General features: G+C 30.9%; 1 protein-coding gene across 1 annotated transcript in view; it reads right to left on the bottom strand.

Moving 5' to 3' along the window:
- LOC105457751 overlaps positions 1–5907 on the bottom strand; it is a gene marked incomplete at its 3' end in the record, with an annotated part of 11663 nt that extends 5756 nt beyond the window's left edge. The window contains exon 1 of the mRNA XM_011702587.1: positions 5050–5907. Coding sequence (XP_011700889.1) covers positions 5050–5263 — 214 coding nt within the window. The remainder of the gene's footprint in view (positions 1–5049) is intronic.
- Between the last annotated feature and the right edge of the window lie 8095 nt (positions 5908–14002).

The following is a 14002-nucleotide window of genomic DNA, read 5'->3' on the forward strand; positions in this document are numbered from 1 at the left end:
ATGTCTGTCGCGACTGTCGTTAGTCATTTGACTTTATTACTTAAAGTAATAAAGTCAAATGACTAACGACAGTCGCGACAGACATGAAAACCGATTGTTTAATTCAAGATACATTAAATTGAAAAGTTAATATATGTTTAAAATTATTAGTTGAAGTTAAAAGAGAGTTACTTTGAATAGAAAAGAACAAAAATTTTAAGGATTATGATGATTAAAAGGACATTTAACTAAAAATTTTGAAATGAAACTTTTATTAAAATTTAGTTATTTAATTTAATTATTTGTCTTTATTATTTGACTTTAAGTAATAAAGTCAAATGACTAACGACAGTCGCGACAGACATGAAAACCGATTGTTTAATTCAAGATACATTAAATTGAAAAGTTAATATATGTTTAAAATTATTAGTTGAAGTTAAAAGAGAGTTAACTCATTTGAAAATAACTAACAATAAGTTAAATTAAAAATTATTTAGTTTTTAACTTAATTTATTGTTTAGCTCCTAATTTTTTTTAATTATTTACTACCTAATTCTATTATTATGGCACGTACAAATGTGAATTTAAAATTGTTGAAGAGAATTTAGTTTTTACTATAGTCTTTTCATTATAAAGCTTTTTAAAATAATCATCTTTTATATTGACGGACGAGTAATTATTGCAGTTATTAGCATCTTTCTTGCCACAATTAATTTTGAGATTAAGATTGTAAGCTCTATTTTTTTAGATGTATAGTATATATTTCCTCATGTTTCGCTAATGACGAACCAAGCAGGCAGGCTCGAGAAGAATTTCTTTTTTTTTATACGAGAAAGGAAATTGCGTATAATCGATTAAATCCCACGATGGAATATACTCGGCGGGAACAAACGGCGCGTTGATCAAAGTCACGTTCTAGGAGTAAGTTCTAGGAGGATATAGCGATAAACTATCCAACTGCGCGCAGAGAGAGAGAGAGAGAGAGAATCGCGCATTATACTCTAATGATTTATGTAATTAGTCATCTCTGTGCACAACGACGAGTTTACGCTATTCGAAATGGGATTTCAAGGTGATTCCTTGGAACCGCGTGATCGCGCCATGACGCAGAGGCAACGTCAATGTCGCGAGTGCGTTAACTGCGGAAGTGCATTATCTATACGCGATACGGCCGATACGTAGAAACGGTCGATCAGGCTAGGAATCGTCGCAAAAACGGATCGACCGACCGACCGGGCTGAAGGAATACACACGATCGTATGCGTTGGACGATAGCGCAATACTTATAATTTTAAAAATTTCCGAACGATAACGATACAGCGAGCGTACTTATGCAGATTGCACGATATCGGCGATAGCTCAATGTCCTCCCGATCAATTCTACGTAGAAGTGAACGTGACGAGTCAAAGATATCTGTTAATACGCGTTGACTGTCGAGCTGATTTCGACGTTGAGTTTAATAAATATATGTATAGCGTGATATTTTAATTCTTTATTATTTTTGAATTTTTAAAAATATTATTTATACTATTTATATTATTTCTTTTTAATTTCTACTATTTATAATTTATAATTTATATTTAATTTACATAATATTTCTTTAATATATATATTTTAAATACTTATTGTTAGTAAAAGTATTCTTAATCTGATCAAGAATAATTAAAATTATTTTTAAGAAAATAATTTTTAATAATTTTTAATAACAATTTTTAATAAAACCGTGACACAAATAAGTAACGAAAATTTTACGTGTTATCCAAATATAGACGCATGGTAGTAAGTGTTAATGTAATAATGCTAATGTAACAAGTTACTTTGTTTCCTCTTTATATATCCGTAAGTAAAGGGATCTTTTAACGTATTTAGACCTTTCTCTTTCTCTTATGCTTGACCGATTCAACTCCGATCGTCGTATAAACAATAGCTGAGGAATCGTGCGAGCTAGTCGGATTGGCGATTAAGTGACGTTACAGGCCAGGAAAAGATCGATCGATCGATCGATCGAAGGCAGACCCCTAGCTGATACACAAGGACGGTCATCGGCCTCGTGGATGCATCTCGCTGACCCAGTTTGGTCTCGCGCGTACGACGCACATACTGCAATTACATCGGTCAATATTATTGTTTCTGCGCGAATATATATATATGCGCGCGTAGATTGTTAATTGCCTTTTTCTTAACAGCACGCCGCGCCGGTTACAAAGCTGACAATACTTGCGAGCGATTGCCATGCATCAGTAGGAATTAGTACTCTCGGCATCGTTCGTTCGAGATTATTTTTTTGTCTTAAATCGGCCGATAAAGTTTTAAGGAAAAAGTAACATTCAATAACGCAATATTATGGCAGCAAAATTTAGTATAATTATTATTAAATTATATAATTATAAAATTATTAATATATATATCAATATAAATATAAATTTTTAATTTATATTAATATAAATATACATATAATTAATTTTATATATGTATGTTTATATACATTTATATATGCAATTGTATAAATTAATTATACTTGATTATAAGCTTTCTTCATTGTATCAGAAATTTTTTTACTATATTTATGTGTATATTATATATATTATATAATTATATCAAGTTATTTTTAATTAAAAAGTAGGATGTATTTAAAAAAATATATTTTTTTCTAAATAATTATAATTTTTATTTCAGAAAATAATTATTAATTGTTAAACAATTCTTTTTTTTCTTTTTTATATAAAAAAATATTAAATAATTATTACATATTGGATAATCAAAATAAATAAGAAAATTAATTGAATATTAAATCAATTACTTTATTAATCAACTTGTCTTGCATTTATTAGCTATTCTATCTTTTATTATTATTTTTTATCCTTTTAGATGTAACATTCAAGTGAAAACATATTTGTATGTGCAATACCAATGGTAATAAATTTAGTACAAAAAGAAAATACAATAATCGCGCTGACCAGATACTGTCAATGGAGAAATCCATTTGACGCCGATATCAAAAGGGGCAAAAATGCATCCGGCGTTTATGGATATTCATTGAATGTTGCGTTCGACGCATTGACGTAAGAACGGAGTAAACACGAGTCAACAAAATGTAATTATCGCGGCGGAGATAAAGGCCTGTCATAATGCAAAACGGCGATGATCTATGCAGCGATGATCCCATAACACGTACGCAGCGACGAGGGGATCCGCATACGCGCCGCGCCGAGGACGCGTGGGTTAAACATCTTGTAACGATCGCGATGCTGTCACCGATCGCGGCATTACGCTATTAATATCAATCAGATCAATGTCACACTCGTTAATCTGTGCTAGTCCAAGTGTCACGGAGACGATAATTCGCCCGCAAAAATGGACACAAGGCTCTTTCGATCGATGTATAACGCAATCGCGTAAATTCGACGCGCGCGGTATCGCGCCACCGCGCCGCGCCGCCTCTCTTTCGAAAGAAGCACGTGCAGCGTGCGCATTGCATGAATCTGGAAATTCGAGATACGGACGATCACCGAATCGGCCGCGGCGTCGAAATCGTACGACACGGCCGAAAACCGGCGGTGGTCTTCGTTTCCCGAAATTATTTCTCGTCTCTTTCGGAGGAGATAAAAAGGACGATAAAATTTTGCAACGCCCGGGTCTCACCGCCGCGCTGCTTTTGCAACTCGCGTCCTCGTGCGAGTACGTTGAACTCCGGGCGTGTGGCGCGGAAAAGAAAAATTGAGATACGTTTTATCACGTCGATCGGATCTCTCTGATTCGTCACCATTATCTTCGCGCTGGAAGAGATCGATATCTGATAATTGACGATATGCTGCACTCCACGTGTGCTCGGCGGCGATATCATATACGCAATGTTACACGCCCGCGATAACCTCGCTCGATAATTGCGCGCAGCGTGCAATGTCCGATAATTGCTGAATGTTTAAACGTAAAAAAAAACGCAGTCGTAATCGTTTTCGTGATCTCACATGCGACGCATAACAGACAAAACAATACGTGAAGATTATATAATGTTTTTCTCCTCGCTGTCCTTCCCCCGAATCCGAGCTTAATTCTCATTGAGAGATAAAAAGAAATCGCAATTATTACGAATTGTGCGTAGAACGTTGTCTTACCGGGGATAATTGTTTAACAGTTAAAGACCGCTGTAGCGAATAATACAATTAAATAGAGAAATGCTAACAACGATGCTGGATCTTGGTGCCTAGTAATATTTTTAAATTTATTTATATGTATTATATTTAAATGTATTTATACATTCAATTATTTAAACGGTGCGTCGATTACTGTTGGACAATTAACGCAACTACAAAATAAAGTTGGGATAGTAAAATCACAAATTAAATTGATCTTCAATTTAATAATACTGATGCTAATAAACATTTTAAAATACTGCGAAGAATTTAATTATTTAATATTTATTTAATTTTTTATAACTTTTAGAAGGCGGTTTTTGAAAAGTTAAATATAATATTGTTAATCAAATACTATTTTGAAGACCTAAAAAGTGCATTTTTTCTAACTCGTTCATTAAATACACTTATTGGGATTCAACAAATTCTAAAAAACTTTAATTGTTTTCGATTTATTTATTTTTCTTCTTTTTAATTTAAAAAACATATAAAATTTGTTTGTTGCGATCTACTCAACAATTGATAACAAAGCAAAGTGAATCAATTATTCATGTGATAAATAAAGTCTTTTTTGTAAGACAAGGATGATCTATTAAATTCTAATTTGTATTATAATTTAAATATTGTATATCTAACATATTTTAAATGTTGGGGACGCGAGAACACGCGCAAAAGATTTTAGCAAAAGTTTTATATATTTATATTTATACATTTTAAAATTTATAGTTATATATTTTTTGATCGGTCATAGTCCTATCAAAATTGATCAAACAAATCAACAAATTAACGAATAAGGATGAAGAATAGAATATAAAGACAAAGGAATCAGATGAATATTCACACTTCACATCGAATGAAAAATATAAACACGATAGAATCCGAAGGATATGTATAATTTTTTTTCTTTCTCTCTGTTCGAGCCATCCTTTTACTTACTTTGGAGCGCCCAGGGAGTGTATCTCTCGAGCGCCTTTAGGTAAATCTCACCGTCGCGGATGCACTCGGAGGAGGCAAATTCTCGTGGCACGAAGGGTCTCGTGAGCACATCCACAAGGACTGTTTCGGGTCTCGTTCCGCCGACTCCCGCCGTCGCTAGCAGGATCAAGAGAAGACTCGCAAATGATCTCCATCCGGACCGCATTGACTCCATCCTTCTTGAATTTCTTCTTTCTCGACAACTAGATACCAACAATTTTCGCGCACACTCGGTTTTCGCGCGTCTTTCTCTTTAAGTTTAATTTCCACGGGAAGAAACCTGTCACACAGTCAGGCACGTTCGGGGAAGGTCAACGCGACACGTGACTTACGTGACTCATGCCATTGGCGATATAATTATATAATTATCTTTAACAACTGTAATTCGCTCCACAAATTAACAATTGACAGACAAAATTCCCGCACCTTTGTCTCCAATCTCTACATTAATAAAATTGTCTCGCATGCCGCTACTTTTATTATATAGCTTCCTGCGATTTCTGGCGATGGCGAATTCAGCACGGTGATTTTAAGCACGAAGTAAAAAAAAAAGGCGGAACTGAAAATGGCGGATTCTCGACCGGGCTTGGTCGCGTGGCCGGCGCGGGCTGGAAAGGGGCGCGCGTCGCGTTCCGTGTTTCGCGCGCGTGTCCTCGCGCGCCGGGGCGCACGTGCGAAACAGGAGGTTTATCCGTCGCGCGCGGCCCGCGCACGTTTAAAATAAACGAAGGAAACACACAAAACATACGAAACGCCGGCCGACTGTGGTACGTGTACACGTTCCATCGGCGCGCCGGTTCACTTATATATTGGACGAACGGATCGTGATGGGGGTAAGGGAGGCATTCCGTGCTCCTCCGACTGCCGTGGCCATCTCGGGTCTTCTCTTATCGATGTGAGCGAGGATTACGCGTCCGCGGAGAGAAACGTCGCTGCCGCGCGCCGCCGCCGCCGCCGCCGCCGCCGCCTCCGCCGCCTCCACCGTGATCGCCTCGGAGAGTGGGAAAAGAACACACTCGGTTCGACGGCAACGGCGACGGCGACGACGATGGTCAGGAATTCGATAATCGGCGAGCGAAATGAGAATCTGCGAAAATTCGCGGATGGACGACGATAAGATGCAGCCTGTGCCACGAGCAATAAAACACGTAACATCCATTACTTTGTGCGCGATCGTGCCCGATAAATTGGCCATTAGCTTGGTAAATTTGGTAAATTTAAATTGCTGTCTCTCCTTTCATCCGAATATTCAAAGAAGGGTCAAAAACCATATTTTCTCTTCTTTACTCATTTATTTATATAACGGTCTAGCTTAACTTTATAATTTCAATTATTTTTTTTTATTCAAGTATTCAAGTATTTAAATTATATGAAATATGATAAAGCAAGGTGTCTAATAAAACAATGGGGGACGATGGAAAGTAAAATGAGAGTTTATAATAAATTCGATGAAGTTATATTGCATCATATTAGAGTCAATCGCTAAACAATTACTAGTACATTACTGTTTAAGAAAAATATTAAAACAATAAGACTTTAAAATAATATATAAATTGCAAATTAATTAATATTTTTTTATCTAAAATCTAATTTTCATACAATTTAAAATATCATTCTTTATTTCAAAATATAACGTAATTATATTAAGTAAAAAAATAAAATTTGTATTTTAATTTCACGAATGTACCTATAACAAAAATTTATAAGCAAAATGGAATATACGTAATGAAGTATTCAATTAACTAAACAATGGTACAGGTATATTTGCTAAAAATATGTATTCTTTTCTTTTTCTTCTAAAAGAAAATTTGTACGCTTCATGAAAAAATTGCTATGGTTGTTATTATAATATTCTATATGTTTGGAAAAGAAATGTATACATATGTGAATTTAAGTCATATTGATATTGCATTGAATATATCTGTAAAGGTATGCCCATCAGTACGGTTCTCAATCGTAACTTTTAGGATAAAAATTAATATTTTGTTAGAATATTCTTATACATGGTTGCCGAAAGATTATTGTCTCTTTAATACGGTTTACAGAACAAATAGTGTGACCGAGAGATCTGTAGAATATAGTTTTACGATACAGCACTCAAAATTGAATAGAGAATTTAGTTCTATTGCAATTACTATTATCTGTATCATTGCTATACTAGCGAAGAACAAAGTGTCTACAAATGTGTGACAAGTGTATATTGTGATTCTTGTTATTATGGATAAGATTTTTAAACTCTCTGTTTTAGCATATTGCAGTTTCTTTATATGATATTATGTGATATCAAATATGTTCAAATTAATTATTTTCAAGTAAATTAACTATAAAATATATTTCTTTAATGTATATGTGTATGCAGGGTGTCCCAAAACTTTTAATTAATATTTTAAGGCGTGAAAGAAAATGAAATTTTGAACTAAAAGTTTCTTTATCAATTTTGGCTTACAATCAGACCATTATTTACAGAGTTATTAACGAATAAAGTTAATCAATTAGATTGCGCTTAGCCGAAGTGCGAAAGAGCGTAGCATGCCGTGCGGCTCTTCGCGCTTCTTTCGATTAAAATTTCATTCTAATTTTTCATATTAATAAATAAGCAAATGAATAAATCAATAATTGTCTTATATTGTTAATAAATAAGCAAGTGAATAATAAATTAATAAATAAGGTAGGTAAATAAATAAATAAGAATAAGTTACGTTCAAAATTTTTTTAAATCGTGATTGTTTTTATTCTTATTTATTATTTACTTATTTCAACAATGAAAAGTTTAACGGCCAAGAACTTATTAGAACTTTTACTTATTTATTAATATGAAAAATTAGAATAAAATTTTAATCGAGAGAAATAAGCGCGGAGAACTGCACGGCATAATACGTTCTTTCGTACTCCGGCTAAACGCGATCTGATTGAATAACTTTATTTGTTAATAACTCTGTAAATAATGGTCTGAGCCAAAATTGATAAAGGAACTTTTAGTTCAAAATTTTTTCTCTTTTACACCTTAAAATATTAATTAAGAGTTTTGAGACCTGTATGCATGTATTTATGCTAATAGGAAAAATATTCTAAAAATTCTATTTATGTACAGGAAAAAAGATTTTATTATTTATAATTTTATGATATTTTCTTTTTGTTCCTTTTTTTACTTTCATATACCTATATGTATTCATGTATTTATGCTAATAATAGGAAAAAATATTCTCAAAATTCTATTTATGTACAGGAAAAAAGATGTTATCATTTATCACTTTATGATATTTTTTTGTTTCTTTTTTTATTTTCCCTTTCTATTAACGCTAGAAAGAAGTATACTTTTTGTCCGACTTTGATAGTTTAATGTCTATTGTTTTCTTTTGCCACTATGACACTTTAGCAACGAGTTACTGAACAATCTAAAATTCTAAGATGTACGCCCTTATCTCAGATAGCTCGTTGTTAGAGAAATAAGTGGCAAAAAAGCAATGGAGATCAACCATGATCTGCTGAATGCTGAGATTGACATTCTAAATTAAATTTTATCAATATCCAACAAATACATTTGGAAATTCTTACAGATGTCTTATCATAAAGATAATTTTACCTTAATAGGTATATGATTTTACAAATGAAGAATGCTATCAGCTTAAAACAGCAAACAGAAATAAATTAAAATAGATTGAAAAAAATGTATTTTAACGTTCGCGAATACGTACTTCTAAAAATCTGAATCCATTTCAATGCTCAATGTCTTTGTATTCATTTATAGGAATTGCATAATTACATTTTCTATGCCATTCAATCTAAAAATAAGTTCAGTTTTAAAAAGTATCTAAAATCATGAATACTAGCTAATTAAAAATTTTAGATAAAAAATGCAGCTTTTCAATCTAATTAAATTTAAAAAATATATAGTTTATAATAACATATAGTTTTCCGTGAAAATAAATCATAAAAGTTATTTAATTAAAAATTGTGATTAGGAAATGCATTGTTTCACAATCTATCTAATCCAAAAAATATTATATTAATATTGTAGTAAAAATATTATATTATATTCGTATTATGAAATAGAAATGCATTTATTTCCACGGAAATTAATATTTATTTTAATGAATTTAAATTCATGAATTAAAAAATTTTAATTCATTTTAATCCTTTTCCGTTTACTGGGAGAATAATATGTAACTATGGTCGCAGGAATAATTCCTAGAAATAATCATTACGATTGTAACATTAATGTGGCAGCAATTCTTATTTAGATAACTAACTAAGATTGAGGTAAACATAAGTCAGTTTTAAAGTGCTATGGTTTCTATAACCATTTTGTATAGATAGATAAAAAATAATATTACTATTCTGTTGTAACAACTCTAAATTTTTCTCCGTGTATTCGAATATGTGGAATTTTATTGTAGGCGGCAATTTATGATATTTGTTTATTTGGAAATAGAATGCCTAATATATTTTTTATTTGTTAAGTAATCACACATTATATATATATATATATTATTCTAATTTAAAAGAGGATGTTATTCTTCAGATAAAATAAATTAAACGTTGCATTAATGAAGTTCGTAATAATTCATTAGTAGATCGAACTAAACGTTGATATTTCTAATTTAAATTAGAATTTGTGTTGTATATATATATAACATATATATATATAGTAGATGAATTATTACGAACTTCATTAATGCAACGTTTAATTTATTTTATCTGAAGAATAACATCCTCTTTTAAATTAGAATTATTCCCTTTCTAAGAAAGGCATGTCATCGGTATTCGCATCTTATTTAACTTATACTAAGATTAGGACAAACATAAATCATTTTCAAAGTGCTATGATTTATATTAATTATTTTGTATAGATAGGTAAAAGATAACATTATCATTCTATTGTAACAATTACTCTAACATTTTCTCCGTATATTCTTCGAATATGTGGAATTTTATTGTAGGCGGCGACTTATGATATTTGTTTATTTGGAAATAGTATAATGCTTAATATATTTCTTTATTTGTTAAGTAATCATGTATATGTATAATACAAATTCGAATGTATAATTCTAATTCGAATATAATTATATATATAATATATATATATATATATATATTTGAATGTATAATTATAATTAATATACATTTAATTGATCGAATGTATAATTCTAATTAGAAATATCAACATATGGTTTGATCTAATCATGAATTATCACGAACTTCATTGATGCAACGTTTTACTTATTTTATCTGAAGAATATAACATCCTTCCTCTTTTAGATTAGAATTATTCTAAGAAAGGCATGTCATCGATACTCGCACCTATCGCTTTTCCACGATACTGATTGGTTCTCTGGCGCATATTTCGTGAGCGTATATTTTGACAGTTTTGCGTATCGAGAGATTAATAGTACAATACAATGTATTTTTATACATTTTAATATTGTTTTATAGTAAAAAGTAAAAAATAAAAAATAAAATAGCGCGTGCGAAGTGTGCGTCTAGGATGTCTAGTATTACTTAAATTGTATAAAACAAGATACAATAGAATTGATATAATAGAATAAAACAAGAGAGACGATACAAAATAATATAAAAACTTGAAATAAATTTGATGAAATTATAGTACATAAAATTATATGTATATATATTTTTAAATTTATACATTTAAATAAAGAAGAATATTTAACGGTCAAAGCTGGATCTTGGTGCTTAATAAGTATTAAATAATTGTGTAATATTGATTAAATGGAAGTAACATCAACATTAATTTAAATTTAAAACAATAATAAGTTGAACTGTACTGCTAAGTGAATAACACAATTTAATAGAGAAAAGTCTTTAGCGGTTGAGGCTACATAGATCTTGATGTCTAATAATTACTTGATAATTATTTATAAGCATTAAGATCCAGCCTCAATCGTTAAAATTTTTCTCTATTTGTGTTATTCACTTAGCAATCTAATTCAATTTAAGTTATAATAATAATTATTATCTTTATCTTTATATCAACTTTGATGTGTGTGTGTGTGTGTGTGTGTGTGTGTGTGTGTGTGTGTGTGTGTATAACTTCCACAATCAATTATTACACAATGAGTGACGTATATAGTGTATCTCATGTGAGTTTTTAATATGTGTATCTCTATTTATTTATTAACATTTCTCTGTATTATAAAGGAAAAAGGTATATCATAGAAGTATATTCAACAAAAATTCGAACAAATGAGCGTATTAATCGACAAGATTTGCTCATTAAAAAAAATAAAGACCTGAAATGCATTGGGAAAGACGCTATTTGTATCATCTATCGATCTTTATTGTTTATTAGATGTAAAGCAAGGATAGAATGATACAATTGCTAATATAGTTTCTCGAACGCAGCCCTAATCTATGTTTTTATTTGTTAAATAATTTGTTAAGTAATTGTATTTAATTTAACATAATTCTAGTAGTTTTCAAATTTAGAAGCAAATTATGCAAATATATACAAGCAAAATATATACAGTCAGTGGCACAAGGGCGTGTTCATAATTCTATTAATAGATGTTGTATGAATAAAATTTTTATGTGTTAATATTAGCAATACGCATTAGGCTAAAAAATCCATTGAAAGTTAGATTTCAGTTCGGTTTAGTTGTTGTGTTATAACTGGATAAAACACAATAATTACAGGGTACATAAAATGGCATTTTTACAAAACACTGATTTTCAATCAATCTCTTCATGTTAACGCGATTGAAAATGGATTTCTATAAAAATCTAAATGAAGAAAAAGCGTATCTTCACTTTGAAGAAATTATTGTATCAATTACATTCGGACAATTACATTGGAAGTCATTATCTGGAGTTTCCAAGACTTTTACAAAAAAATCTTCTAAAAAGTATGCATTGATATTTCCAAGCCTTAATCGACAACGGAGGGAACTAGACGACGTATTAAATAAATGTATCGATATATAATATATTTCAAATTCATACATTTATTTCTCAAAAATTTTTGCTTTCTCAAGAAAAACAGATAACACGCTCTTGTGCCACCAACTGTATATTTGATTCTTGATAGACTTCCATTGATAGACTATTCTACGAATTCTATTAATATAAAGTTTTATTTATCTTTCTCGAGCATGGATAACGCAGTATCCTGCATACGCCTTACCGTTTACTTTTCCCTACTGAAAATAACGGATTGGCGGTTCTAGCGTGCGGTGTATCTTCTACGAATGCATCGGGACGGGCGTTGAAATAAATTCAATCGGGTCATTAAACTTTAATCGTTTCTTTGATGCACACTTCTTTAAATCTCGTGGAATCCTCGATATGTCAATCACCTTCTGATTTATTCCTCATCGAAAGGTTAAAGAAAGGCGCGGTTTATATTTTATCGGATCGCCTGGGGTCAAAATGCCGTGACGCAAGGCCTGGAATTTATGAGAAGTCAAACTTTGAAAGCTCGTGCTCTATATGTATATGCGCTCTTTACAAAAAAAAAAAAAACGAAAAAAAGAGAGAGATTGAATGTCGACTCCTTATTAGAAACCGCATAAGAAATTTAGAAACATCGAAAAGCCTCGGAACTTTGCGGGCACTAAGGATAATCCTAGAAAGTTACGAAAAGAAAAAGAGAAAGAAAACGATTCCTTACGTCTTTGGCGGATTCGCTCATTTTTGAGGAAGCGAGATTATAGCCTTGCATCGATTCGTTCTATCGGTTACTGTTTCATAGATCTGAAACGAGCGCATGTAGTCATCACATATATTTAACATATTGATACATGTATATATAATATATATATGTACACAGAACGCAGCTGTTGTATGTACATAATTCAGCTCGATTAAAAGATTCTTTAATCTCGTTCGTTTACGCTAAACATGCACATGTTTAGGTCAAGGCCAATATTGGATATGATAATCGATAGAAATAATAAAGAGACTGGTGCATTATCGCCGACAGTTGCACAAGTAACATTTTGAAGGTTATCCAATATAAAGTCAATATAAGTGGTTGCGTAGTTTCTTTCTGAGATTTCGTTTTTTACGCGGTGGATCTTTAGCGATATCTCGTTAACGACTCGATCGGGTGCTATATACACCATTAATACAAAATCTGTAATGACTGCAATTTATTCTGCCATGACATATATGAAATATGTATCTGATGAAATTAATTCTGTTTTTTTTTTAGAATTTGTATACAAATTTAGAATTTTTGTATTAAATTTGTTATAAAATAATTTCAGAATAAACATTTATATATTATAACTTTTTAGAAATTTCTTAAATTTTTTGTATAAATTGGAATGCTTTTAAAAAAAAAGCTGAAATCCTTTTAAAAAATGCTAAGAAAATCTATATTTCTGTCAAATTCTTTACATATATGAATTCTGAAATATTCTAAGATTTTTCTGATTTAGATTTCTCTCATATTCTCTCTCTATAATTCCTAAAGAATACCTATAAAATTTGAAAAAATTAAAGATATTTTTGTAGAAATATTTACAAATTTAAAATATTGCGAAATATTCTGAGAACTTCTTGTTCATGAGAGAGTGATTCAAATTTTAAATTCTTAATAATAATATAATAATAATTCGTGAATATATGATATAAAATATAAAATAAATATAAAATAAATTAATGAAATAAACTTAAAAAATAAATTATTTAATTTAAAATAATAGATAATAATTATAATTTGAATAAGACCGCCTGTATGTGAATAACACAACTTCGAGAGCGTCTTTTCGCGGTCACGGCTGAATCTTAGATGCCTAATAAATTCTATATGAATTTTTCTGAAATCCGTGTACAGCCGTTAAACTGCGTGCCGATTAAATGTTCGGACTTGAAACGCAATTAGCTGAGGCTGGAATAGAAATATCCTATTGATATTCCAACATATATATATATATAATATATATATATATATTAT

The sequence above is a fragment of the Wasmannia auropunctata genome, unplaced genomic scaffold (genome assembly GCF_000956235.1).
Source record: "Wasmannia auropunctata unplaced genomic scaffold, wasmannia.A_1.0 LD335059.1, whole genome shotgun sequence".
Taxonomy (NCBI): domain Eukaryota; kingdom Metazoa; phylum Arthropoda; class Insecta; order Hymenoptera; family Formicidae; genus Wasmannia; species Wasmannia auropunctata.